This window comes from Neovison vison, chromosome 2 (assembly GCF_020171115.1).
Source record: "Neovison vison isolate M4711 chromosome 2, ASM_NN_V1, whole genome shotgun sequence".
In the NCBI taxonomy this organism is placed as follows: domain Eukaryota; kingdom Metazoa; phylum Chordata; class Mammalia; order Carnivora; family Mustelidae; genus Neogale; species Neogale vison.
This window is the reverse complement of record NC_058092.1, coordinates 75,887,457-75,913,995: the sequence shown is the minus strand read 5'-3', so window position 1 is coordinate 75,913,995 and position 26,539 is coordinate 75,887,457. Positions and strand designations below refer to the sequence as shown.

At 38.1% G+C, this 26,539-nt stretch overlaps 1 protein-coding gene across 1 annotated transcript; it reads left to right on the top strand.

Moving 5' to 3' along the window:
* Positions 1 to 901: 901 nt before the first annotated feature.
* On the top strand, positions 902 to 24,280 carry LOC122900173 (guanylate-binding protein 6-like). The gene is made up of 12 exons (XM_044238645.1): positions 902 to 991; positions 1,155 to 1,246; positions 10,784 to 11,000; positions 12,197 to 12,324; positions 16,709 to 16,818; positions 17,017 to 17,213; positions 18,549 to 18,794; positions 19,549 to 19,829; positions 20,525 to 20,737; positions 22,203 to 22,305; positions 22,608 to 22,801; positions 24,005 to 24,280. Exons 3-12 carry the CDS (start codon positions 10,811 to 10,813, stop codon positions 24,230 to 24,232), a joined length of 1,890 nt encoding a protein of 629 aa, XP_044094580.1. The 5' UTR covers positions 902 to 991; positions 1,155 to 1,246; positions 10,784 to 10,810; the 3' UTR covers positions 24,233 to 24,280.
* The last annotated feature ends 2,259 nt before the right edge of the window (positions 24,281 to 26,539 follow it).

The following is a 26,539-nucleotide window of genomic DNA, read 5'->3' as shown; positions in this document are numbered from 1 at the left end:
AAAAAGGAAAGCTTATGTGTGTTGATGGAAATGCAAACTGGTGCAGCCACTGTGTAAGAAAGTATGAATATACCCTGAAAAGTTAAAATATATTCCATATGATCCAGTAATTGCGCTACTGGGTATTACCCAAAGAACACAAGAACAATGATTCAAAAGGATACATGCACCCCTATGTTTGTTGCAGTATTATTTACATAGCTAAATTATGGAAGCAGACCAAATGTCCAACAATAGATGAATGGGTTAAGAAGAGGCGGTATATTTATAATGGAATATTATTCAGCCATAAAAAGAATGAAATATTGCCATTGGCAACAATCCATATGCATCTTGAGAGTATAATGCTAAGTAAAATAAGCCAGAGAACGAGAAATACCATATGATTACACACATATGTGGAAATAAAACAAATAAAGGGGAAAAAAATGATACAACCCCAAAACAGACTCTTAACTATAGAGGAAAAACTAATGGTTAGCCGAGGGGAGGTGGATGGGGATTGGGTGAAATAGGTGAAGGGGATTAAGAGTATCCTTATCTTGATGAGCACTAAGTAATATATGGAATTGCTGAATCACTATATTGTACACCTGACACTAATATAACACTGTATGTTTACTACATTAGAATTAAAATTTAAAAAAATTAAGTAAAAATAAACATACATTAGTCCAGAAAAAAATTCTAAAAAGCTCATTCAATTTTCCCTGGGACTATATAATAGGGACCATATTTAAAATCTTAAAGCTCTCCACTGACAAATGAACTCAGGAATTCCCACTAGAAGAAAAATAGTTGAAATAAATCTTGCTTTATACAACTTTCCTTATATTTGTGCCAAGAATTTTCTATTTTTCCTGTGTGTTAGGGAAACTTAAGCCCGCTGAGAGAGACATATGAACAAGAGAGGCCAGCAAAGTCCTCAAACATGGGGAAGACAAAAGAAAGCTGAGGGAGTGTGTTTACTAAGATCTGACTCTTGAGTACGGTGGGTTTTCACTCATTTCATCTCATCCTGAACTGAACATCCACATGTACGGTCTAGTCTGGTGATTCATGTTGCCTGAATTACTTCTACTTTCAGTTTCAATTTCAACACATGATTTAAATGGTAGAAATTTCTAACTTCCTTAGTTTTTTTTTTTTTTAAGCTTTTATACGAGGAAGCTAAAAGGTGGAAGGAGCAAGTGAGCAAGCAGTGAGCAGCTAAGACTATCCTCGAACCTGCTGTGCTACATAGTAGGTAAGTGCATCTTCTTTTATATGCAACATGGTCTTGAACTGGACTTGATCTCTGATTGAAAGTGACAACTGAGGAATGGCAGGAGGGGCAGGTTGCCTTTTGTCTGACCCATGAGGACCTTGGCTGTCTTTAGTTTTAGGGAAGCTCAGCTCTGCCTCTGAAACAGTATCAGCTGCAAAGGAACAGCCAAGCACACCATGTCTCCCTGAATATGCTGCTTCGGGAACAGTGTCAGCTCAGGAAAGCAGAAACTAGAGTGGAAGGAGTCCCCATGGGAGCCTCCCTAATTTACTCTTACCAGGCTCTGTGGCAGACATTAGAATTCATAGAACAAGACAGTGTCCATCAAGGAGCTTACAGGCAATGATAATCTAAAGAGATAATTTCTTTCTAATCTATTAGTCAAACTTAAGAAAGCTTCAGATTGAGAGTTCTGTAAATCTCCATGTAGAAATAAATTTAGTTCCCACATCACTGATCTTTATTAGTTAAAAATAACTATGTTGTCAGTCTGTCTGTCTCTGTCTCCTTGCCCCCCTCTGGTGTTTCTTGATTTTTTCATAGGAACATCAGAATCACCTGCACCAGTTGTTAAATGTATAGAATCTGGGTCTAACAATTTCTTTGGATGATTCTTAGGCAGTTCAAATGTTGAAAGCCAGTCCTGGACAGGATCGAACAGTTGCACTTTGCTCATTTGAAGTAAAAAGCTCTGTCGCTCATTCACAGCTAGGAAACCGCAGACCTGTTTTCATAAAGTTGTTCAGTTGTTCCTGTCACATCTCCCTCAGCTTCTTCTAATCTTCTCTGTAAGGAGGGGACCATGCACCTTCAGACATTACAACGTAGCTGTTCAAGGCTTCTGTTTTACCTGCACGTTCATTGCTCCCCACACTGAAGAATCAGACAGAAGGAGGTGGGACAGGAGCAGTGTGTCGGAACTTGCTTACTGTTCTGATCTGACAAAGAATTTATTTGTAGATCTTGTTTCTTAGAAATCTATAGTTTGTGGAGTGGGTTGAAATGCAGAGCCCAAAGGACCAAATTGTTCAATGCAATTGTTGGCAGATAAATCTCCATTTATTCAACAAAAATACACTGAAATCCTATTTTGTGCTGCATGCTATGCTAAGACAAAAGCTTATGGTATCTAATTTAATTATCAAAATATCCTCCAGGTTGGACCTATAATTTTATCCACATTACCCTTATAATTATCTTTAAAATTTTAGGTTTAGCTAGGTAAGGCTCATTGTTGAAGGGGCCATGAGCAGTAAATAATAGAGCTGGTGTTAGACACTTTTTGAATATGTGACATATAAATATAAAACTGAATATTGGAGACATTTGAATATAATAACATGTTTACATATTCTGATTATGAAAAATACATATTGTGAACTGAGAAAAGGAGGTAAAATTGAAGAGGCGCAAAGGCCTTTATTGGGGTCTCAGAATTGTAATTTGGGGAGCCAGATTCTAAAGTGAACAGAAAAGTGTCCTGCTCATGTGGGAAAAGTATGGGGTTTTTATGAGAAAGAAGGAAGGGTCTTCTTATCTTCTTATTTAGATAAAGACAAGAGAAAAAACACTGATTTAATGCTGACTGGTGGAGCTCTTCTGATTACCATCTTATTGATGATGTTACTGGTGCTATCAAATGAAGCTGTCCCTCGTATGCATTAACTTTACTGTCCTCATATGATCTACATGTCAGTTGCTCTGCTGATATTTTATGAGCAATTGCTTGAAACTGTTACCACTCTGGTCCAGTTAAAGAGCTCATTCTTTGTAAAAGAAAATGGAGCTTCAAAATGGAGTCTCTTATGTCAAAAATGTTATATAACTCCACAATATTAGAAAACCATTTTAATATAATGCAATCAAAAATATGTCAGGAGACCACAATTTTACCTTAAGTACTTAATTTTTTATATTAAAATTTAACTTAAAAAACATTTACAAGAAAATCTCAAATACTATTCACCTAGATTTCTCGACTGGTGACATTTTGCTAGATTTGCTTTATCTCTCTAGATATATGTGTTTACATATACAATATGTGTATATTATATATATACATATATATGTGTATACATAATATAAAATGATATTTGCATACACACACACATATATATATAGTTATATATATAAATATATATATAGTTTCCATTCATAGCAGTAATTTGCAGAAAGATTGACCATCTCAGCTAAGTACTTCAGCAGGTAGTATCTCTTAAGATTCAGGACATTCTCCTGCCTTCCCTGTTTGAAAGGGAGGCTACATTCTTTAGACTGACCTCATTCCACTTACCACTCCCATTCCCAGTACTTGTCAACCTGCAGACAAAGAGGAGCGCAGGGTTCACATGTTCACAGCTCTCTAATACTAGAGAGCACAATGTGATATGTGATTATGAAGAGAAGCTACATAGGTTAATCTACTGATAAAGGAACTGACAGGATAATCAATGTCTTTAAGGAAGAACATTCTGTCCCCAAAGTGGCTGCAGTAGCATATGACAGAGAAATGGATTATCCGGTTGTTGTTTTTTTTTAAAAAAAAATGCTTTAAAATTGTAATAAAAATATATGTAACATAAAATTTACCATTTTAACCATTTTAAGAGTATAGTTCAGTGACACTAAGTACATTCTCACTGTTGCACAACTATTACCACTATCTGTCCCCAGATATTTTTTTCATCTCAAATGGAAACTCAGTACCCTTTGAACAGTAACTCCCTATTCCCCTGCCTTCTGCCCATGGTAAACACTATTCTACTTTCTGTCTCTATGCCTTTGACTATTTTAGGTACTTCTTGTAAGTGAAATCATGAAATATTTGTCCTCTGTGTCTGGCTTATTTCACTTTAGAATAATGTCTTCAATGTTCATCAATGCTGTAACATGTATCAGAATTTCATTCTTTTTTACAGCTGAAAAATATTCCATTGTATGATTATGACACATTTGGTTGATCCATTCATCCCTTCATGGACATTTTCACTTCTTGGCTACTATGAATACTGTTGCTATGAATACTGGTGTACAAAATCTGTTTGAGTCCTCCTTTTATTTTTAATTTTTTTAAATTTAGTTTTATTTTTTCAGTGTTCCAAGATTCATTGTTTATGTACCACACCCAGGGCTCCAGGCAAAACGTGCCCTCCTTAATATTCACCACCAGGCCGACCCATTCCCCCATCCTCTCCCCTCTAAAACCCTCTGTTTCTCAGAATCCATACTCTCTCACGATTCACCTCCCACTCCCAAACCCTACCTTCACTTTTCCTTTCCTTCTCCTAATGTCCTTATGTTATTCCTTATGTTCCACAAGTAAAACCATGTGATAATTGACTTTCTCTGCTTGATTTATTTCACTCAGCATAATCTCCTCCAGTCTCATCCATGTTGATATAAAAGTTGAGTATTCATCCTTCCTGATGGCTGAGTAATAATCCTAATAATCCATTATATATATGGACCACATCCTCTTTATCCATTTGTCTGTTCAAGGGCATCTTGGCTCTTTCCACAGTTTGGCAATTGTGGACACTGCTGCATGAATATTAGGGTACAAATGGACCTTCTTTTCACTACATCTGTATCTTTGGGGCAAGTACCCAGTAGTGCAATTGCAGGGTCAAAGTGTAGCTCTATTTTTAATTTTTTGAGGAATCTCCACACTGTTTTCCAAAGTGGCTGCACCAACTTGCATTCCCACCAACAATGTTAGAGGGCTCGCCTTTCTCCACATCCTCTCCAACATTTGTTATTTCCTGTCTTGTTAATCTTTGCCATTCTAACTGGTATAAGGTGGTATCTCAATGTGGTTTTGATTTGAATCTCCCTGGTGGCTAATGATGATGACCATTTTTTCATGTGTCTGCTAGCCATTTGTGTGTCTTCTTTGGAGAAGTATCTGTTCATGTCATCTGCCTCTTTTTGACATGATTTTCTGTTTTTTGGGTGTTGAGTTTGGAGTTTGTTTTTGATATTTTTCTACATATGCCCTGATATGGAATTGCTGGATCAAATGGTAGACTCTGAGGGGAACCAGCATAGTGTTTTCCACAGTGGTTGTAACATTTCCATGCCTACCAGCAATGCACAAGGGTTCCAATTTTTCCTACATCTTGGTCAGTGCTAGTTGTTGGCTGTTTGTTTTTGTTTTCATTTTTTTAATAATGGCTATGCTAATGGGTGTGAAGTTGTACCTAACTGTGGTTTTGATTTGCATTCTCATAATGATTAGTGATGTTGAACATCTTTTCACGAATCTATTGCATAAAGGTATATCTTCTTGGGAGAAATGTCTGAGTCCTTTGCCCATTTTTTGAGTTGCATTGTTTTTGTTGTGATTACTGAGTTGGAAGAGTTCTTAAAGATTCTGGATATTAATCCCTTAAGAGATATGTGATAAATCAGTTATCTTCTCTTATTCTGTGAGTTTCCTTGTTACTCTGTTGAAGGTGCTCTTTGATGCACAAAAATTATTAATTTTGATGAAGTCTTATTCACCATTTTTTCATATTTTGATCATGCCTTTGGTGTCCTATCCAAAAATATCTATGTCAAATCCAGTACCACAAAGGTTTTCTCCTGTGTTTGTTTCTATGAATTTTTGTAGTTTCATCTCTTCTGTTTAAATCTTTGATATGTTTTGAGATAAATTTTATAAATGGTGTTAAAATAATGGTCCAACTTCATCCTGTTGCATGTGAATATCACATTTCCCCAGCACCGCTTCTTGAAAACACTGTCCTTTCCCCATTGGGAAAATCTCAGCAGGCTTGTCAAAAATCATTTGGCCATGTATGGGAGGGTTTATTTCTGGTCTCTCTGTTCTTTTTTTTTTTTTTCAATTTATTTATTTTCAGAAAAACAGTATTCATTATATTTTCACCACACCCAGTGCTCCATGCAATCAGTGCCCTCTATAATGCCCACCACCTGGTACCCCAACCTCCCACCCCCCCGCCACTTCAAATCCCTCAGATTGTTTGTCAGAGTCCATAGTTTCTCATGATTCACCTCGCCTTCCAATTTACCCCAACTCCCTTCTCCTCTCTAACACCCCTTGTCCTCCATGATATTTGTTATGCTCCACAAATAAGTGAAACCATATGATAATTGACTCTCTCTGCTTGACTTATTTCACTCAGCATAATCTCTTCCAGTCCTGTCCATGTTGCTACAAAAGTTGGGTATTTGTCCTTTCTGATGGAGGCATAATACTCCATCGTGTATATGGACCACATCTTCCTTATCCATTCGTCCGTTGAAGGGCATCTTGGTTCTTTCCACAGTTTGGCGACCGTGGCCATTGCTGCTATAAACATTGGGGTACAGATGGCCCTTCTTTTCACGACATCTGTATCCCTGTGGTAAATACCCAGGAGTGCAATTGAAGGGTCATAGGGAAGCTCTATTTTTAATTTCTTGAGGAATCTCCACACTGTTCTCCAAAGAGGCTGCACCAACTTGCATTCCCACCAACAGTGTAAGAGGGTTCCCCTTTCTCCACATCCTCTCCAACACATGTTGTCTCCTGTTTTGTTAATTTTGGCCATTCTAACTGGTGTAAGGTGATATCTCAATGTGGTTTTAATTTGAATCTCCCTGAGGGCTAATGATGATGAACATTTTTTCATGTGTCTGATAGCCATTTGTATGTCTTCATTGGAGAAGTGTCTGTTCATATCTTCTGCCCATTTTTTGATATGATTGTCTGTTTTGTGTGTGTTGAGTTTGAGGAGTTCATTATAGATCCTGGATATCAACCTTTTGTCTGTACTGTCATTTGCAAATATCTTCTCCCATTCCGTGGGTTGCCTCTTTGTTTTGTTGACTGTTTCCTTTGCTGTGCAGAAGCTTTTGATTTTGATGAAGTCCCAAAAGTTTATTTTCGCTTTTGTTTCCTTTGCCTTTGGAGACATATCTTGAAAGAAGTTGCTGTGGCTGATATCAGAGATTACTGCCTATGTTCTCCGCTAGGATTCTGATGGATTCCTGTCTCACATTGAGGTCTTTTATCCATTCAGCAACGTGGCAGGATACAAAGTCAATGTGCAGAAATCAGTGGCTTTCTTATACACTAATAATGAAAATACAGAAAGGGAAATTAGAGAATTGATTCCATTTACTATAGCACCAAGAACCATAAGATACCTGGGAATAAACCTAACCAAAGAGGTAAAGGATCTGTACTTGAGGAACTACAGAACACTCATGAGAGAAATTGAAGAAGACACAAAAAGATGGAAGACCATTCCATGCTCTTGGATCAGAAGAATAAACACTGTTAAAATGTCTATACTGCCTAGAGCAATCTATACTTTTAATGCCATTCTGACCAGAATTCCACCGGTATTCTTCAAAGAGCTGGAGCAAATAATCCTAAAATTTGTATGGAATCAGAAGAGACCCCGAATCGCTAAGGAAATGTTGAAAAACAAAAATAAAACTGGGGGCATCACGTTACCTGATTTCAAGCTTTACTACAAAGCTGTGATCACCAAGACAGCATGGTACTGGCATAAAAACAGACATATAGACCAGTGGAACAGAATAGAGAGCCCACATATGGACCCTCAACTCTATGGCCAATTAATCTTCGACAAAACAGGAAAAAATATACAGTGGAAAACAGACAATCTCTTCAATAAATGGTGCTGGGAAAACTGGACAGCTATATGTAGAAGAATGAAACTCGACCATTCTCTTACACCGTACACAAAGATAAACTCAAAATGGTCTCTCTGTTCTATTCTGTTGGTCAATATGCGTATCTTTACACCAGTACACACTGCAACTGGACTGATTTTATTTATATATCATTTTCCTGATTTACTTTGTTGTGTTTCCCTTTAGCTTTTTGAGCATAGTTAAGAAAATTACTTTTGTCTTTGCCTAGAACACGCAATACTTGTGTTTCTTCAGGGATGTTTCCTACCACATTTGTTTACTTCCTTTGAATGGGCTGCATTTTCCTATCTCTCTGCATGCCTTGTGATTTTTGCTGTTTCAGTTGAAAACTGGTCATTTATAGAAACAGCCACCTTTTCCATTCTTTGTATACAGCTTTTGTACTAAGGAAGTCTTTGCTCATTAGCTAGGTCTTGGTCTTGAGCCTTAGGCTTAACCTAGGGAGAAGCCTTCAAAGTCTTTTTAGGGCTTTTCTGAGCACGCATCCTACCTGAGCTTATGTGTGGCTTTTTCAATCTCCCCCTATACGTGCTGCTTTTAAATGTCTTAATTACCCTCTGAAAATCTCCTTGGGGCCTTTGATGGTCTATTGTTTGTCTCTATCCTGAAAAGGGAAAAAATTCTATTTCTCGCAACACTGTTCTCAATACCTCACTTCTGGTCACCACATATATGGGCAATCTTCCGCAGTAAGTAATTCTGACACAAACAGTCTGAAGTTAGTGCCTGCCCTACAAAGTAAGGCGCCTGTGCTTCTGAGTGGCTATGTTCTCCATCTGTACTCCACATTCAGTACTTTGCTAGAACAGCTTCCAGAACTCATGAAAAACAGTTTACTCACTAGACTACTGGTTTATAAGAGAGAAAGAAAGAAAGAAAGAGGATATAACCCCAAAACAGCAAGAGAAGAGAGATGTGTAGGGCAAGGTATCAAAGAAAGGGTGTGGAGCTTCCATCCTCTCATCCTCTCTCTGGGCACACCACCCTCTCAGCACATGCACATGTTCACCAACCCAGAAGCTCTTTAAACTCCTTCAGTTAAGGTTTCTAATGTAGTCCTCATTAAATAGGCATGATTGAGTAAATCATTGGCCTTTGGTCACTAACTCAACCTGCAGCTTTTCTCTCTGCCCCAGGGGTGGAATTGAGGCTGAACTCTCTAATCACATGGTTGGTTCCCTTGGCAACCAGTCTTCCCTCTGTGGTCATCCAGGGTATGTTCCAAAATCACCTCATTAACATAAACTCGAGTGTGTTTGAAAGGTATTATGTTTCACAGAAGACATTTTTTCACCTTCTTTATTCTGGAACTACTTTAGGACCTATTTTAGGAAACAAGGACAAAAAACAAATATTATAACAAAAGATACTTCCATTACCTTCATCACTTGGGAAATTAAATGTATTTTGGAAGCTGTGTGTCAGGAGCCCAGAAAAAGACCAAATACGTACTTCTTATATTAAATCACAAAATTACACACTCATAATATTTTGCCAGAGGGGTCTGCAAGTCAGTCTCCCTGCAGCTTTCCCAAGCAATGCCCCTTGCTTCTCCCTGTCTGAGATCTGAATCTGAGATCTGAAAGACCCATCCTTCAGGCAGCTCAGAACAGATTAGAACTTCATAAACATAGTCTGCTCTGCTCCATCCAGTCTAAAGGAGGGATGTGGGAACTGAACTACTGCCTAAGATGGTCTGTTTTTGTTTTTTGCTTTTATTTATTTGAGAGACAGAGAATGACTGGGGCGTGGGGGTAGGTGCAGAGGGAGAGAGAGAAGCAGACTGTTCACAGGGATTGATGACAGGACATTGTAATCATTATCCAAGATGAAGGCAGACACTTAACTGACTGAGCCACCCAGGTGCTTCAAAGATGGTCTGTTTGATGTCTTCACTGGTAATTTCTTGCCCCAGGCATCTGCAGATCCATGGTCTGCAGTTCATGAGCAATACCCATGAAAAACAAGCCAGTGCTTCTTTCCATCTGATATCTAAGTTATGTCACTATATTCCTGGTCCCTCCCCCTGTCTGGGCTCCATGTGTGAGATAAAATGGAGACGTGAATAGGTAAATTCCATATAGGTCAGAACACTGTGAACAAGGTCTGCTCTGTTCCCTCTGGGTCAAAGGAGAGAAGTGGGAACTGGTTTACCACCTTCTCCAGACCAAGACTAATACCACACCAGGGAGTACGTGGGCCAAGAAAAGGAAAAATACCACAGAATTTCCTACCATTTTTAATATGGCTTTTTCTTCACTGGATGTTTGCTTGGTGGCTTTAGATATTTGACTCTTTTTGCAGAACTACTGTAAGATTATTCTAGCCAATATTTTGGTTATTTTTTATATGTCCTCAGGGAAATAAGAGCTTAGAACTTCCTAGCTTGCCATTTTGCTCAGTTGTCTAGGCTTAACCCTGGCTTTATGTCTTACTCAGCTTTTGTTAGACTCATTTATTTTTTTTGTAAAGTGGGTACAAGGGGTACAATAATTTCTAACTTGTAGGGTCTTATAAGTATCAATGAGGCTGAGTATGTAAGGTATGTTTCACAGGGCCTGGTATATTGTAGGCCCTCGGTGACAGTAACAATTGCTTGAATTTTATTATTACTATTGAAGCAAAACTTTGAAGAATAATACTCTATGTTTCATCACTAATATCATCATAAATTTGGGGGAGTAATAGAGGAACCATCTGCAGTCTGGTAACTCTAGATTACATTTTGTCTCATAGAAAGTACAGAAGTTTCACCTAGTCCTAAACCGATGGGTGCTTTGGAGAACTCCAAGTCAGAGAATGACTTTGTAATCTTATTTCTACTAGGAGGCTTTTTCAGATTAGCTGGTTGCCATGGCATCTGGACCCCATATGACGGCCCCCATTTGTCTGGTGGAAAACAACAATATGCAGCTGTCAGTGAGCCAGACAGCTATACAGATTCTTGAAAGGATTTCTCAACCAGTAGTGGTGGTGGCCATTGTAGGACTGTATCGTACCGGCAAATCCTACTTGATGAACCGTCTTGCAGGACAGAACCAAGGTGAGTGTTGTACTCAGCCTGGGGCCAACTGGTTACCTCTAGCCATATCTCTTATGCCTTTAGTTTTTTTCCCTGGTCACAAGAAAGGAGAACCAAACTCCTCACGATCAACCAACCTTCTGATTCTAATTCTCACCACTAAATTAGTCTTAATGTAATCTGTTACCATGCTGTTTTACTACTGATAAGGAAAATCTCCCCTGCTAATGCTCAGGATCCTACCTTCTTTAACCTGATCAAGTACTGGGCTCTTATAATTGCATCTCCTCTCCCTTAGAACACATTTACTTTTTTATGGGATATTATCATCAACATATAAAGATGTCTGAATACACATTGAGGGATAGAAATAGAAAAATGTTTACCTTAAGCCCAGAAGGCTGACCTATAGCCTGCATAATTCTGATAAGGATCAAATATGTGCTGGCTGCTACATTCTTGAAGAGTCTCAGGACTGCCTGTATACCTCACCAATAGCTGCTATTGAACTGAATAAGAAGCACCAGAGAAATCTTGCAAAAGTAGTTTATGAATAGAAATTCGAAGATACATTTATGATCTAATACCTCTGCACATCCCCTTCCTCTTGAGTTGTCAGCATATAACCACCAGCTTCATACAGAAAAAGTATAGCTCTTTTGCCAATGGGTCTTATCCCCATGCTACTTGAATAAACTTACTAAGTTGCACTATGAAATATCTCAAGAATTCTTTCTTGACTGTTGTGCTCAAGGACCCCAGGACATCTATCATCTTAAAATTCCTTCCTGGATTTCACATCCTATTGTAGTTGACAACCTTCCTTCCCCCTTTTTTAATCACTTTGGAAAAAAATATGATCTCAGTTTCCTTTGTCTACTTTTTCTTTTCCCATGCTTCTCTTTAATACACGGTTCTCTGACTTTGTGCCTCAACATTCTCTCAAAATTCTCATTGATGGTTATCAATGATTTCCATTTTTCAAGTTTATTTTTCCTTCAATAATGGCTCTTTGCCTCCATCTTGACCACTTGCCTGGCATCACTGCCCTCCTTGAATCAGAAGACACAAAATGGGACATCCTTAAGGAATTTGAGAAAGCGCCATCTTGTATGCTAGGGTACTTATTTACATTCCAAAAAGTCTGACTTTGTACCCTCTGGCTGCTTAGATGAATCTCCTGTCACTGTATGTTGCCTTCTCCCCTCCCCTTGCAGGTTTCCCTCTGGGCTCTACAGTGCAGTCTAAAACCAAGGGCATCTGGATATGGTGTGTGCCTCACCCCTGCAAGCCAAACCACACCCTGGTCCTTCTGGATACCGAGGGCCTGGGTGATGTGGAAAAGGTAAGGAGACAGTCACAGGTAAACCCCTTTTATTCCATATTTGCTCCTTACTTCTTCATGATATTTTTGTAATTTAACTGTTGTGATCTATTTGCAAAATCTAGAAATCCAATAATAATAAATAAGGCATTCTGGTTTCTTTAAAGTTCACTTCTAGGTAAAATATGGTATATTAGATAAAATCTTTTATTTCTTGATACTGGTTGAATCATTTGAATTATTTGATAAATATTTTTAAAACACTTATTTATTTATTTATTTGAGAGATAGTGAGATATATTAAGACTGTGAGTCATTGGAGGGGCTGAGTGAGAGAGAGAGAATCTCAAGTAGACTCCCTGCTGAGCACAGACCCTGATGTAGAGCTTGATCTCATGACCTGCAGATCATGAGTTGAGCTGAAACCAAGAGTCAGATGCTCAACTGACTGAACCACCAAGGGGCTCTGAAGTATTTGATTAAATTTAAGAAATAATTATTGAATAGCTAAGTTGAAGTCTCCTGGCTTGCTACTTTAGATGACAGTCACTACAATAAATGTCTTACCCTCGGTGTATCTTCAGTCCAGTTGAGAAGACCACACAAATGCAGTCAGATTTAATAAAATTTGACTGGGAAAGAAGCAAGTTGGAGAGAGGAAAAAGTTGTATCACAATGCAGTTGTTGACTTCTGTCACTTCCATGGGAGTTCTCTTGCTGGGATGCTCTTTATCCTGAGTTGGGACAAGGGTGCGGATAAATCATGGAAAGCCTACTTTGGAAGCCTTTCTAATTAACAGAATAATTTTTCTTCCATCATCACTCCCACTAGCTGGGGAAATCAGTCCTTCAACTTTACAAAGTGATATGAGCAGCACACCGTAGTCTGTACCACATATGTTAAGCATAAGGGTGCCTTGGTGGGAAAGAGGAGAAACATCAGCTCCATCCTAGGAGAAGAAATATTTCTGATTTATCTTCCAAATGAAGTGTTTATTAGAGTTGTGGAGTTAAGAGATTATGTTTACATTTCTTATGGTGAAATTCATCATCTACCCAAAGAGCATTACGGAAGGCTTTGAGATACCTCTGAATGTGCTGGTTCTATAAAAGCAAGTGTTTGGGGGCACCAGATCTGGCACAGTTGGTACACTAAATGACTCTCAGTTTTGGCTTAGGTGTGACCTTGGGGTGGTGAGATTCAGCCCCACCCAGCTCCACACTCATGTTCAAGACTCTCTCCTTCTCCTCCCCACCCTGGCTCTCTTTCTCCCAAATAGGTAAATAAGTCTTTGAACAACAACAACAGCAACAACAGCGTGTGTTTTCCCTATAACAAACATTTTCGGATGATTTTTTTTTTTAACTTGCTACTAATGGGTGAAATGAATGATTACTCCCTTTGTGCCTTACATTGAGACTTACTTGGAAATGGTATTTAAATTTCTGAGCTCTCCATTTATTCCAAAAGAGGAGTTATAAATTCTCTATTTCTTTTTCTATTAATTTTTAATTTGTGGAAATCAGTATGGAGGTTTCTCAAGAAGTTAAAAGTAGAAATACCATATGTTTCAATAATTTCATTAATATTTACCAAAAGAAGAGGAAAACACTAATCCAAAGAGGTATATGCACCCCTCTGTTTACTGCAGCATTATTTACAATAGCCAAGATATGGAAACAACCTAAGAGTCCATTAGTAGACAAATGGATAAGGAAGATGTCGTATAAATACACAATGGAATATTACAAAGACATAAAAAAGGATGAGATTTTGCCATTTCCAACAGCATGGAGAGACCTAGAGAGTATTATCCTAAGTGAAATAAGTCAGACTGAGAAAGACAAATACCTCATGATTTCACTCATATGTGGAATCAAAGACCCACAAACACACACATACATTAATACACATGTATTAAGAAACAACATGCACATGAGACATGCTGAGAATGAAGTCCGTGTTTCTTCATGTCTGTATTTGATGAGTTCTTAAACATTCAGCTCAAGACTTCCAGTAAGCCCTCATAACATAGACTCTTTCTCCAAGTTTCACAGTTCTGGCCTTCCTTGACAAAATTCTAAATCTTCATTTCTTTTTATTTTTTTAAATTTATTTTTTATTTTCAGCATACCAGTATTCATTATTTTTGCACCACACCCAGTGTTCCATGCAATCCGTGTCCTCTATAATACCCACCACCTGGTGTAGAGCTTGATCTCATGACCTGCCCAACCTCCCACCCCCGCCCCTTCAGAACCCTCAGATTGTTTTTCAGAGTCCATAGTCTCTCATGGTACACCTCCCCTTCTAATTTCCCCCAACTCCCTTCTCCTCTCCATCTCCCCTTGTCCTCCATGCTATTTGTTATGCTCCACAAATAAGTGAACCATATGATAATTGATGCTCTCTGCTTGACTTATTTCACTCAGCATAATCTCTTCCAGTCCTGTCCATGTTGCTACAAAAGTTGGGTATTCGTCCTTTCTGATGGAGGCATAATACTCCATAGTGTATATGGACCACATCTTCCTTATCCATTCGTCCGTTGAAGAGCATCTTGGTTCTTTACACAGTTTGGTGACCGTGGCCATTGCTACTATAAACATTGGGGTACAGATGGCTCTTCTTTTCACTACATCTGTATCTTTGGGGTAAATACCCAGTAGTGCAATTGAGGGTCATAGGGAAGTTCTATTTTTAATTTCTTGAGGAATCTCCACACTGTTCTCCAAAGTGGCTGCACCAATGTGCATTCCCACCAACAGTGGAAGAGGGTTCCCCTTTCTCCACATCCCCTCCAACACATGTTGTCTCCTGTCTTGCTAATTTTGGCCATTCTAATTGGTGTAAGGTGATATCTCAACGTAGTTTTAATTTGAATCTCCCTGATGGCTAGTGATGATGAACACTTTTTCATGTGTCTGATAGCCATTTGTATGTCTTCATTGGAGAAGTGTCTGTTCATATCTTCTGCCCATTTTTTGATATGATTGTCTGTTTTGTGTGTGTTGAGTTTGAGGAGTTCATTATAGATCCTGGATATCAACCTATTGTCTGTACTGTCATTTGCAAATATCTTCTCCCATTCCGTGGGTTGCCTCTTTGTTTTGTTGACTGTTTCCTTTGCTGTGCAGAAGCTTTTGATTTTGATGAAGTCCCAAAAGTTCATTTTCGCTTTTGTTTTCTTTGCCTTTGGAGACATATCTTGAAAGAAGTTGCTGTGGCTGATATTGAAAAGATTACTGCCTATGTTCTCCTCTAGGATTCTGATGGATTCCTGTCTCACATTGAGGATTTTTATCCATTTTGAGTTGATCTTTGTGTACGGTGTAAGAGAATGGTCGAGTTTGATTCTTCTACACATAGCTGCCCAGTTTTCCCAGCACCATTTATTGAAGAGACTGTCTTTTTTCCACTGTATATTTTTCCTGTTTGTCAAAGATTAATTGACCATAGAGTTGAGGGTCCATATGTGGGCTCTCTACTCTGTTCCACTGGTCTATATGTCTGTTTTATGCCAGTACCATGCTGTCTTGGTGATCACAGCTTTGTAGTAAAGCTTGAAATCAGGTAACGTGATGCCCCAGTTTTATTTTTGTTTTTCAACATTTCCTTAGCGATTCAGGGTCTCTTCTGATTCCATACAAATTTTAGGATTATTTGCTCCAGCTCTTTGAAGAATACCAGTGGAATTTTGATCGGAACAGCATTAAAAGTATAGAATGCTCTAGGCAGTATAGACATTTTAACAATGTTTATTCTTCCAATCCAAGAGCATGGAATGGTCTTCCATCATTTCTATTACAGCTATAGGTTCCACTGCTTATGGACATTACTAAAATATAAGATTACTAATATCTTTATAGGTATTGTTATCTTTATTACATTCATTGCTATGGATGTTTGTCACCACTTTAAAACAGTCACCCTGAAAGTAACTATTGCTATTTTCAAGTTTGCTTCTTATATAAAAAAGCAGTGGGATACATTCAGTAGCTTCCTATAAACATTTGTGGAATTCAATTGAATATAATTTGAATCCCCAGTTATAGCAACTTTGGTATATTTTATATAGCTCTACATAGAATGAATAAATGCTATCACTCACCATTGCACACCAGGTACTGTACTAGTTTTTCTATATATGTTACTTTATTTCATCCAATTGAGGAAAAAGAAACCTATGCAATATAGGAATCTCTTTATATATGGAAGACTCACAATCACAAAAAATGTCTTTAAAATTGTCAAAGTTGATATCTGTATATATGTCTGTCTTCAAACTTATTTCTTTGCATGGCAAGAATGTTAGCTAAAGTAATAGAAGACTGATAGAAGAAGTGTCTGAATGAATTTCTAAAGACTAAACTCCTAAAATTCTTGCTCTAATGTCCTTTCTAGGGTGACCCTAAGAATGACTCATGGATCTTTGCACTGGCTGTGCTTCTGTGCAGCACCTTTGTCTACAACAGCATGGGCACCATCAACCACCAGGCCCTGGAGCAGCTGCAGTATCCTTCCAGGGACCAAACCACTCATCTCAGTATGTTGATGGGAATAGAGTTCTAGTTAGTTTCTCCTTCCCTGTCACTTAGCTGCTTTTGGTGGAGCAGAGGGGACCCAGGGCCAAGGAGAGTGTTTATAATTTTTTGTTAGAGGAAAGTGGGAATGATGAGTGGGAACTTCCTTTTCCTTAACTTGAGTCCTAGTTATGTGACAGAGCTCACAGAACTAATCAGGGCAAAGTCCTCCCCAGAAAAGGATGGAACACAAGATTCCACCGAGTTTGTGAGTTTCTTTCCAGACTTTATCTGGGCTGTACGGGATTTTACCCTGGAGCTGAAGTTAAATGATCATCCTATCACAGAAGATGAGTACCTGGAGAATGCCTTGAAGCTGATACCAGGTATTAGAACATGGCCTGGGCAGTGAGTGGTTCAATAGAGGGTGGGAGCTGCTGAACACAGTCTGTTATCTTTGGGATGGCATTTGTATTCAAAACTATATTAAAATCTGTTGAAATGGTGACTTGAGCTTAGGTTGAAGGGCAGAGCCTAGGCCAGAATGAAATTATTCAAAACTGATCTGTTCTTTAAACAATGGCTAATGTAGCTACCAGATTTCACTGGGTGCTTTAACTTTCCAAAGACCAGATACATGTTCCTTACTTTGGCTTCTGTGTTGAAGAAAACAACTGACTGTAAGACATTAGGTTTGAAATTATATGGAAAATCAACATATTACTATATATAGAATATATTTCAATAAAAATATATTTCATAGTTAGATATTAATCTTCTCAAAGAAGGATATAATTTTCTAATACCTGCATAGATATATCGCATAAAAATGACTATGTGTTCCAAGTAAACCTGAAGAAGTATGCCTTTTCAATCTATACCTTTTCAATATTTCTGATAATTATCAGAACATTCATTTTACTGTATATATCATAGTTTTCTCTTAATTCCCATATATTTGTCCATGTTATAATTTTGAAATAATAAATTATCTTAATGGGTTACATTTATAATGGTATAGATCTCATTAAACCTTGAGGGAAAGATCAATTCTGATTTGTTCATTCTTGCTTTCAGTTTTCTACTTAGAGTTTCTGAAAAGATTTAATGAGAAACTGGCTAGGCCGAAGAGCAATGCTATTAAATCAAATCTAGCCCTTTACCTCAAGGAGTTTGCAGAGTAGTGGTGACATCCTAGAATTACATTTTAGTTACATTTACTCTTCTGAGGTTTTTGTGAAATAAAACAGCTAACATTGTGCCAATTATTTCTAGCATCAAAGAAGTTTTCCTTCAATAACCAGTGTTTCAATATGCTTAATACTGTTGTTCCTAAAACTGCTCCATTATCCCTTGATTGTGGCACTTGGTCCCAAGCTCAGTTTCTACCTTAGACCAAGAAGTTCCATTTGACTCTTGATTTTTTTTTTTTTTTTTTTTGCCATTCGGTCAGTAAACATCTAATGAACAACTCTACCACCATTTTTAAGTCTGGACTTCTAAGCCATAGGTTTTAATTACCTGGACTGATGTCTCCCCTAATTTCTTTCCAAAAATGCTACCACTGGTATGAGTTTGCTGTTCAAGAAAGTATTGAATGGCTGTGTTAAAGGTGTTTCAAGCACAGGAGACAGCAAAGAATTAAAATACCCATCATACAAATTATTAGCTCCCTTGCCTCAAGACTGTTCCCAAGGTAATCTGTTGTTCCTATCCCTCAGGCAACAACTCTAGAATCCAAGCATCCAATCTACCCAGAGAGTGCATCAGGCATTTCTTTCCAAAACGGAAGTGTTTTGTCTTTGACCGGCCAGTAAATGAAACAAAACTCCTAGCTAATATTGAGAATATACCTGAACATCAACTGGATCCTAAATTCCTGACACAAGCAAACAATTTTTGTTCTTACATCCTCACCCAGGCAAGGACCAAGACTCTCAGAGAGGGAGTCACAATCACTGGAAATCGTGAGTCTCCTTTTCCCATTTCTGTGGGGCCTAATATCAGCATTTTTGTTTGATTCTATATGGAATTCTAGATATACAAACATTCTCACTCCATGAAGAGATGTGTTTGTTTTATAATTATCTCACTTTTAGGAGTTTACAAATTCCTCTCCAAAACTGCACACTTTGTCACTGATATCTGTGTCATTGACTTATCTGAAAAAAAAAAAAAACTTCCACTGATCAGAAAAAAATCACTAACAATATAAAAACAGAATATATTTCCTTTTTTTCCCAAAAGAAGTCCCGTCTGATAAGCTTTATTTGTAAAAAAAAATAAATAAATAAATAAACATTTTGGGTGTTTAGAGCAGTACAAAAATAAATAGTATCCAATAGATTGGTGAAAATCCATTGGAAGCTTCAGAATTTGGAACAAATATAATCTGATTTACCCTTCCCCATCTGTATATGTATATAATTTATTTTGCTTTTAATTTTTTAATCAGAAATTATGTTTTCCAGATACCTTTTAGTATGTTAGATAAAGGTAAATTTTTAATTTTTTTAACCATGTGACCTGCAGACCATAAAAATTTAGAGTCAATAGGAAAACAAAGATGAAGATAGGAGGAGGCAGGGCTGTATGGCAGAGGGTGGGGTGAAGAGGGTGGTAGGTACGAGTACACGTGACTTCAGAAATGTAGTCTCAGAATCTGGAATCCTATGGGGTAATAATTTGATCTTTATCCTTTCACTATTGTGGTTCATTCAGGGCTGAAGACTCTGGTGGTGACCTATGTGAATACCATCAATACTGGAGCAGTGCCTTGTTTGGAGAATGCAGTGACAACTTTATCCCAGCTTGAGAACTCTGAGGCTGTGCAGAAGGCAGCCAACCACTACAGTGAGCAGATGTCCCAGCGACTGGCACTCCCCACAGACACGCTCCAGGAGCTGCTGGATGTTCATGCAGACTGTGAGAGGGAAGCCCTTGGAGTGTTCATGAAGCATTCCTTCAAGGATGACAAGCAGGAGTTCCAGAAAACTCTTGTGGTAATGTGTCTTAATATTTATTCTTCAGGACTCTTCCTTTTGAAGAATGAAGCCTAGAAGTGCTTTTATTGACCCATGGCTCATATCTTACTCAAGAATAAAGAAATCTGGATTCTTATGTGAAAGAGAGTTTCAAAGGACTACATTTCTTTGTGTTTTTTACTCCCTATACTAAAGCACATTATCTAGTAATCTCTCTGATCTCTGAAGTATAGATATCTTCCTGATCTTTAAATAAATCAATGAATTCCAAGCCTGCCCACAACACCCAAAAGTCATTCCTAAGCATGGTTGCTTTCTGGAACATACTCCCATTGTCACAAAGCAAATTTTCTCTTATCAGATGCTCATTCCAAGTCATTTTCAACTTATATTTCTCCCTGTTGTATCACTGTATCATTGACGATGAAATCACTGAATGCTCCAGTGGCAAGGAGCCCCAGAGATTAGGGAATACAACTCAAACATTTCAGAAGAACCAGGAAGTTTAAGAAACTTGCCCAGAGTCTTGCAGAGAGCATTCAAGGTTGTGAGTAAATCAAGTCTTGTGATTCCTGTTTTATTCCATGTCCTTCTGCAACAGAACACTTTTCTCATGAGGACCACAGTTAGACCAGTCCTTCTACCAGATTCTTTGGAATGGTATTGTTTCTGTTCCTTTCTTCAGGTGACATCTCTCTACTTTCCCCTTGTAGGAACTCATAATGGATAAGAAAGAGCATTTCTTGCGGCAGAATGAAGAGGCATCCCTTAAATACTGCCAGTCCAGGCTTGATGAGATGTCACAGGTCCTAAGGGAAAGTATTTCAGCAGGAACTTTCTCTGTTCCTGGGGGATACAAGCTCTACAGGGAAGCAAAAGAAAGTATTGAATGGAAATATTCACAAGTGCCCAGGAAAGGAGTGAAGGTGAGGAATAGGGGAGCATGGGGAGCCTACATAATGGAGTCTAAGGGGTCGCCAAATAATCTGAGAGCACAGCCCCTGTTGTGGGTGACAACAGCATGGAGATATCATGACAGTTTAGCTTCTGAGGTCCACTATTTACTATTTACTCCTGAGAAGAGTGGAAATGCTTATTCCCCCCCCAAAAGAGTATGGATTTCTGAAATCCACAAGAGACGGAACAGAAATTACCCATTTCTTCATCCAACAACACAGCATTGACTATGCCAAGTGCTGACAATTTACAAGTTAGAGTCATTGTACTTAAGTATGATCAAATGTAAGTGAGGAAGTCAAATACACGGACAATTGCATACAAAGTTATAATACATATCAACCTGTGACGATGGTCTCCATATGGTGCACTGTTATGCAGCCATAGAAAGAATGTGATCATGACATCTGAGACAACATAGATGGACCTAAAGGATATTATGCTAAGTGAAATAAGTCAGAGAAATACCATATGATTTCACTCATAAGTGGAATATTAAAACACACACACACAAATGAATAAGCAAACAAAAAGAATCAGACCAATAAACACAGAGAACAAACAGGTGGTTGCCAAGGGGAGGGGGTTGGTAGAATGGACAAAATGGGTGAAGGGTGGTGAGAGATACAGGTTTCCAGTTATGGAATGAATAAGTCATGAGAATGAAATGCACAGCATAAGGAATACAATCAACAAATTGTGATAGTGATATAGTGAGCTGGATGGTGGCTACACCTGTGGTGAACATAGCATAATGTGAGAACTTAAGAACCACAATGTTGTACACCCCAACCTAGCATAACATTGTGCGTCAACTATACTCAAATTAAAAATAGTATAATAATAAAGAATAAATAAGAAAAAATGGGCTACATAGGTTGAGGTACAAACATAATAATAATTAAATAATAATGCAACTAATATATATTGGACTCTTATTTCTTATAGGCATAATGTAAAGCTGTTTCCCTAGACTTTTAAGTTTAATCCTTCAAACAACATTAGAAATGTCTATATTTATTGTCAACATTTTATAGATCTGAAATGAGAGGCACAAGCAGGTTAAAATAACTTGCCCAAAGTAAGCCAGCAAATGACAGAGGAGAGCAATAGCACAAATTAGAGGCAACATTTCCCAGTGAGAAGCCAAATATATCAAAGAATCAGAGTCTGTGGATTTATAGAACTGAACATATTTCTGACTGGCTGGAACCTAGAGTAGGTAGAAGGAAGTAGCACGGGGGGAGAGCCTGGAGGGAAACAGGAAGCAGGAGCTATGGAGAGTCTCTGGTCACACTAAGGAGCTTGGACACCTTGTAGAGAGCCACTGTAGAATTTTAAGCATGAAGCAAAAATCATATGGACATACTTGTTTTTGCAGCACTAATCTCCATAGTGGAACTCTAAGTTCTTTGCTTCTTCTTGGTTCCTCAGGCAAATGAGGTCCTCCAGAGCTTTCTGCAGTCACAGGCTTCAATAGAGAAATCCATCTGGCAGGCAGATAAAGCCCTCACTGATGGGGAGAAGGCCATAGCAGGTATGGGGCAGGGATTGGCTCACAATGGGTTGGGTATAGCCCTCAGGCAGGTGTGAGGGCAAAACAAGGAGCTTCCTCTTCTTGGAACAACTCTGCTAAGTCTAAAAACGAGGAACGTTATGATTGTTTGGCAGCCAGACAGGGACTTTCCCAAAATATTCTGAAATGTGGTTCCGATGGTGAGGACATGAATGATTTCAGAGATTTTCCACTTTCCCTTCCAATTTGGTTTTGTCTCTGAGCTTAGATAGATATAAATCCTTGCTTAATTATCTTCCCTCTCTAAACTTTCCTTGGGGCAGAGGAGCGGCTCAGCAAGGAGGCAGCTGAGAGAGAACAGGAGATGCTAAAACAGAAACTACTGGAGCAGCAACAGCAGATGGAGGCGCAACAGAGGAGTCTCCAGGAAAACCTAGTCCATCTGGAAGAGAAGATGAAGAAGGAGAGAGAAAACCTAATTAAAGAACAGAATATGATTTTAGAGCATAAGCTGAAGGTAAGTCTGCCCATGGCCTTGGTAATGCTTGGCGGTCCTTCTTCTGGTACCTCAGGAAAGGATGGGTGAAGGTTACAGGTATGGAGCTCATAGAAGGAAGCACCCTTGCCATTAACTGCTTGTGACTTATTAAAACCTTGAGTTCTTTGAATTCTTCTCCCTCTCCCTTTCCTTCTGCCTCTCCCTCCTCTCCTCTTCCTCCTCCTCATCCTCTTCCTGCTCTTTCCCCTCCTCCTCCTCCTTCTTTTCTAAAAAAGCCTTTGAATTCCACTCTAAATATGTAGACTCTAGAGAGTTGAGGATGCGTAGGGCACCTCCAAGCTCTTGGAGAATATAGATAGCATTTGAATTGCTATTTGGGGGATTTTAAAATGGTTTCATGAGGCTTGAGTAAATAGATATTCCAACCATATGTATTTTTTTTAATTAACAATTTTTTCCCAAGTTTAAGAGTCTCTTATGGTTTGTCTCCCTTTCTGGTTTCCTAGTTTTATTTTTTCCTCTCTTCCCCTATGGTCCTCTGCCTTGTTTCTTAAATTCTGAAGATCCATGTATTTAATACAAGCAGCAAGTGGTATGCTTTATCAAGATCACTGACAATTATAAGAAACACTATGGCTGCCCAAAGACTGTAAGATAGATCTATGCTGACGTTTAACTATCAGAAATGTACAGACTTAAAAACACAGGGAAGTGGCTTCTAAATTTGCTATATTTCTCCAGGTGTGGGTGGTTTACTCAAGTTATCAGATGGCATAGGGAGGAATTCTCTCATTATCTTTCAAGACATGTTTATGATAGATTTCTATAAGAGCTTATAAGTTCCTATCATTTCTACTATTCGGGTGACCATATCAACACAAGTGGGACGGGACTGAGTGTGATCAAACCAAAGCTACCTTCCAACTGTTTTGTTTTGTTTTGTTTTTAACGGAAACATGTTACCTTTGTCCTCATATCAGGCTTAGCATCCTGGAAAACCTTAATGGTGTGTGAATTTCAGTAAGTTTTTAAATTATGTTTCTTCTCAATGTTTAGGTCCAAGTCAGGAAATATTCCTCAATACAAAATTTTCCTTTCTAGATTCAGCAGAAACAATTTTAGGACTAAAACAAAGATAGTTTACCACATTTTTATATATGAAGTACAATTCTTGAAAAAAATATGGTAATTTTAAAATTTTACTTCTCACTTTCTGTTTAGGTCCAACGTGATCTGCTCAATGAAGGATTTAGAAAGAAATCTGAAGAGATGAATGAAGAGATAAAGCAGTTGAAATCTAGGGTTGAAGCTACTAAAAATAATGACACTCCCTGGTTTTCACAAGTCTTGGAGAAATTTGGCAATGAGATTCTTTCAATATTTACTTCTCCTTTTAGAATGTTAGATAATATTGTGTGTGGTGTGAACTCACTACTTAAAAAGAATTAGCTCTCCTTTTAAAGAAATTAAAGAATGTGGCTATATATTGTGACCTAATTTTGATGCATATGTTTTTCACTTCTATTAATCAAAGTTTTAAATATAAAAATTGCTTAGGGGGCTGCCTGGGTGGCTCAGTGGGTTAAGCCTCTGCCTTCAGCTCAGGTCATGATCTCAAGGTCCCGGGATCAAGCCCCACAACAGGCTCTCTGCTCAGCAGGGAGCATGCTTCCCGCCCCCTCTCTGCTGGCCTACTTGTGATCTCTCTCTCTCTGGCACAAAAACAGACACATAGATCAATGAAACAGAATAGAGAGCCCAGAAATAGACCCTCAACTCTATGGTCAACTAATCTTTGACAAAGCAGGAAAGAATGTCCAATGGGAAAAAGACAGCCTCTTTAATAAATGGTGTTGGGAAAATTGGACAGCCACGTGCAGAAAAATGAAATTGGACCATTTCCTTACACCACACACTGAAATAAATAAATAAAAATCTTTTAAAAAATATATTAAAAAGTGTATAGAAGAGGATATTAATGCCTGGCCCACATTAGATAGAATAAACTCATGTACAGTTGATATAACATGTTAACTTTTAGGAAATTTAGGGCACCTGGGTGGCTCAGTGGGTTAAATCCTCTCTGCCTTTGGGTCCTGGGATCGAGCCCCGCATTGGGCTCTCTGCTCGGCAGGGAGCCCCCTTCATCCTCTCTCTTTCTCTGCCTGCCTCTCTACCTACTTGTGATCTCTATCTGTCAAATAAATAAAACAAAATCTTTAAAAAAAAACTTTTTGTAAATTTATATGTGCAAAATTGTAAATATTTATAAAATCCACTGAGGCATCACTTTAAATAATGAAAGATTGCTTAATTTGATTGTTTAAGTAACTATCTATATAAATTGGTAGTATAAATTGAACATGAGCCAGTATGAACACTGGAATACTATGAGCCAATAAATAAATTGACAGCAGACCTCTATTTGTACAAATATAGGAAATCTTGAAACTATATTACAAAGCAAAGAGATAAGGAATAAAACAGTGTGTATAATGTGTTCACTGTAAAAAAATATTATATGCAATCATACCTATCTATGTACACATAAAATATCTCTGGAAAATTTGTTGAAACTAGTATCATTGGTTTCTTCTGAGAAGAAAAGAATGGCATCAGGGGTAGGAGGGACAAAGCCTCTTCATTATATAATCTTACCTTTTGATTTTTGTAAAGAAATCTTGAATTACCGGGCGCCTGGGTGGCTCAGTGGGTTAAGCCGCTGCCTTCGGCTCAGGTCATGATCTCAGGGTCCTGGGATCGAGTCCCGCATCGGGCTCTCTGCTTGGCAGGGAGCCTGCTTCCTCCTCTCTCTCTGCCTGCCTCTCTGCCTACTTGTGATCTCTCTCTGTCAAATAAATAAATAAAATCTTTAAGAAAAAAAAAAAAGAAATCTTGAATTACCATTTTATAATAACAGAAAATAGGGAGTAGAATGCCAATAATGATAATCATAAAAAGAATATAAAATTGGCTATGAGATAATGAAATTGTTCACTATTTCTAGAAAGGACATTAGCCTACTCAATGAGGGGGTCTAAGACTAAGATCAAAGTACCACGACACATAAAATTCACATCTTAATCTTATATTCATTTTGGTATTGGTTTTAAATCCCTTGTATTTACTTCAAAACTAAGGTATAAACTTTCATGTTGCCCTCTGAAGTCTCAGCTAAACTAGCCTCTGCTTCATTTGAGTTACACATTTTAAGATGTTAGAAGTAAATATAACATAATATTTATAATATATAAATGTGTATGAATAAATCACATATTAACATTGGCATCAAAAACAGAATCAATACAATCATGATATTATAATATTGTTATATTAATTATTATAACCATATTAATATTTTATATACTATATTTTATAAAATGAAATATTCAGCCATAAACAAGAATGAAATCTTGCAATTTGCAATGACATGGATGGAACTAGAGAGTATAATGTTAAGTGAAATAAGTCAGTCAGAGAAAGACAAATACCATCTGATTCCACTCTATGTGGAATTCAAGAAGCAAAACATGAGCAAAGGGAAAAAGAGAGAGAGAGAGAGACAAACCAAGAAACAGACTCTTAACTCTAGAGAACAAATTGATGGTTACCAGAGAAGAGGTTGGTGGCGGGTTAGGTGAAACAGGCTATGGGGATTAAGGAGTGCACCTGTGGTGATGAGCACCAGGTTATTAAAATACAAATTTTAGGGATGCCTGGGTGGCTCAGTCAGTTAAGCGTCTGCCTTCAGCTCAG

Coding starts and splice junctions, on each gene's coding strand:
- LOC122900173 (XM_044238645.1), top strand. CDS start 10,811: ATGGCATCTGGACCCCATATGACGGCCCCCATTTGTCTGGTGGAAAAC. Junction 19,830..20,524: donor AGTTCCAGAAAACTCTTGTG/GTAATGTGTCTT, acceptor TTCCCCTTGTAG/GAACTCATAATGGATAAGAA. Junction 22,802..24,004: donor TTTTAGAGCATAAGCTGAAG/GTAAGTCTGCCC, acceptor CTTTCTGTTTAG/GTCCAACGTGATCTGCTCAA.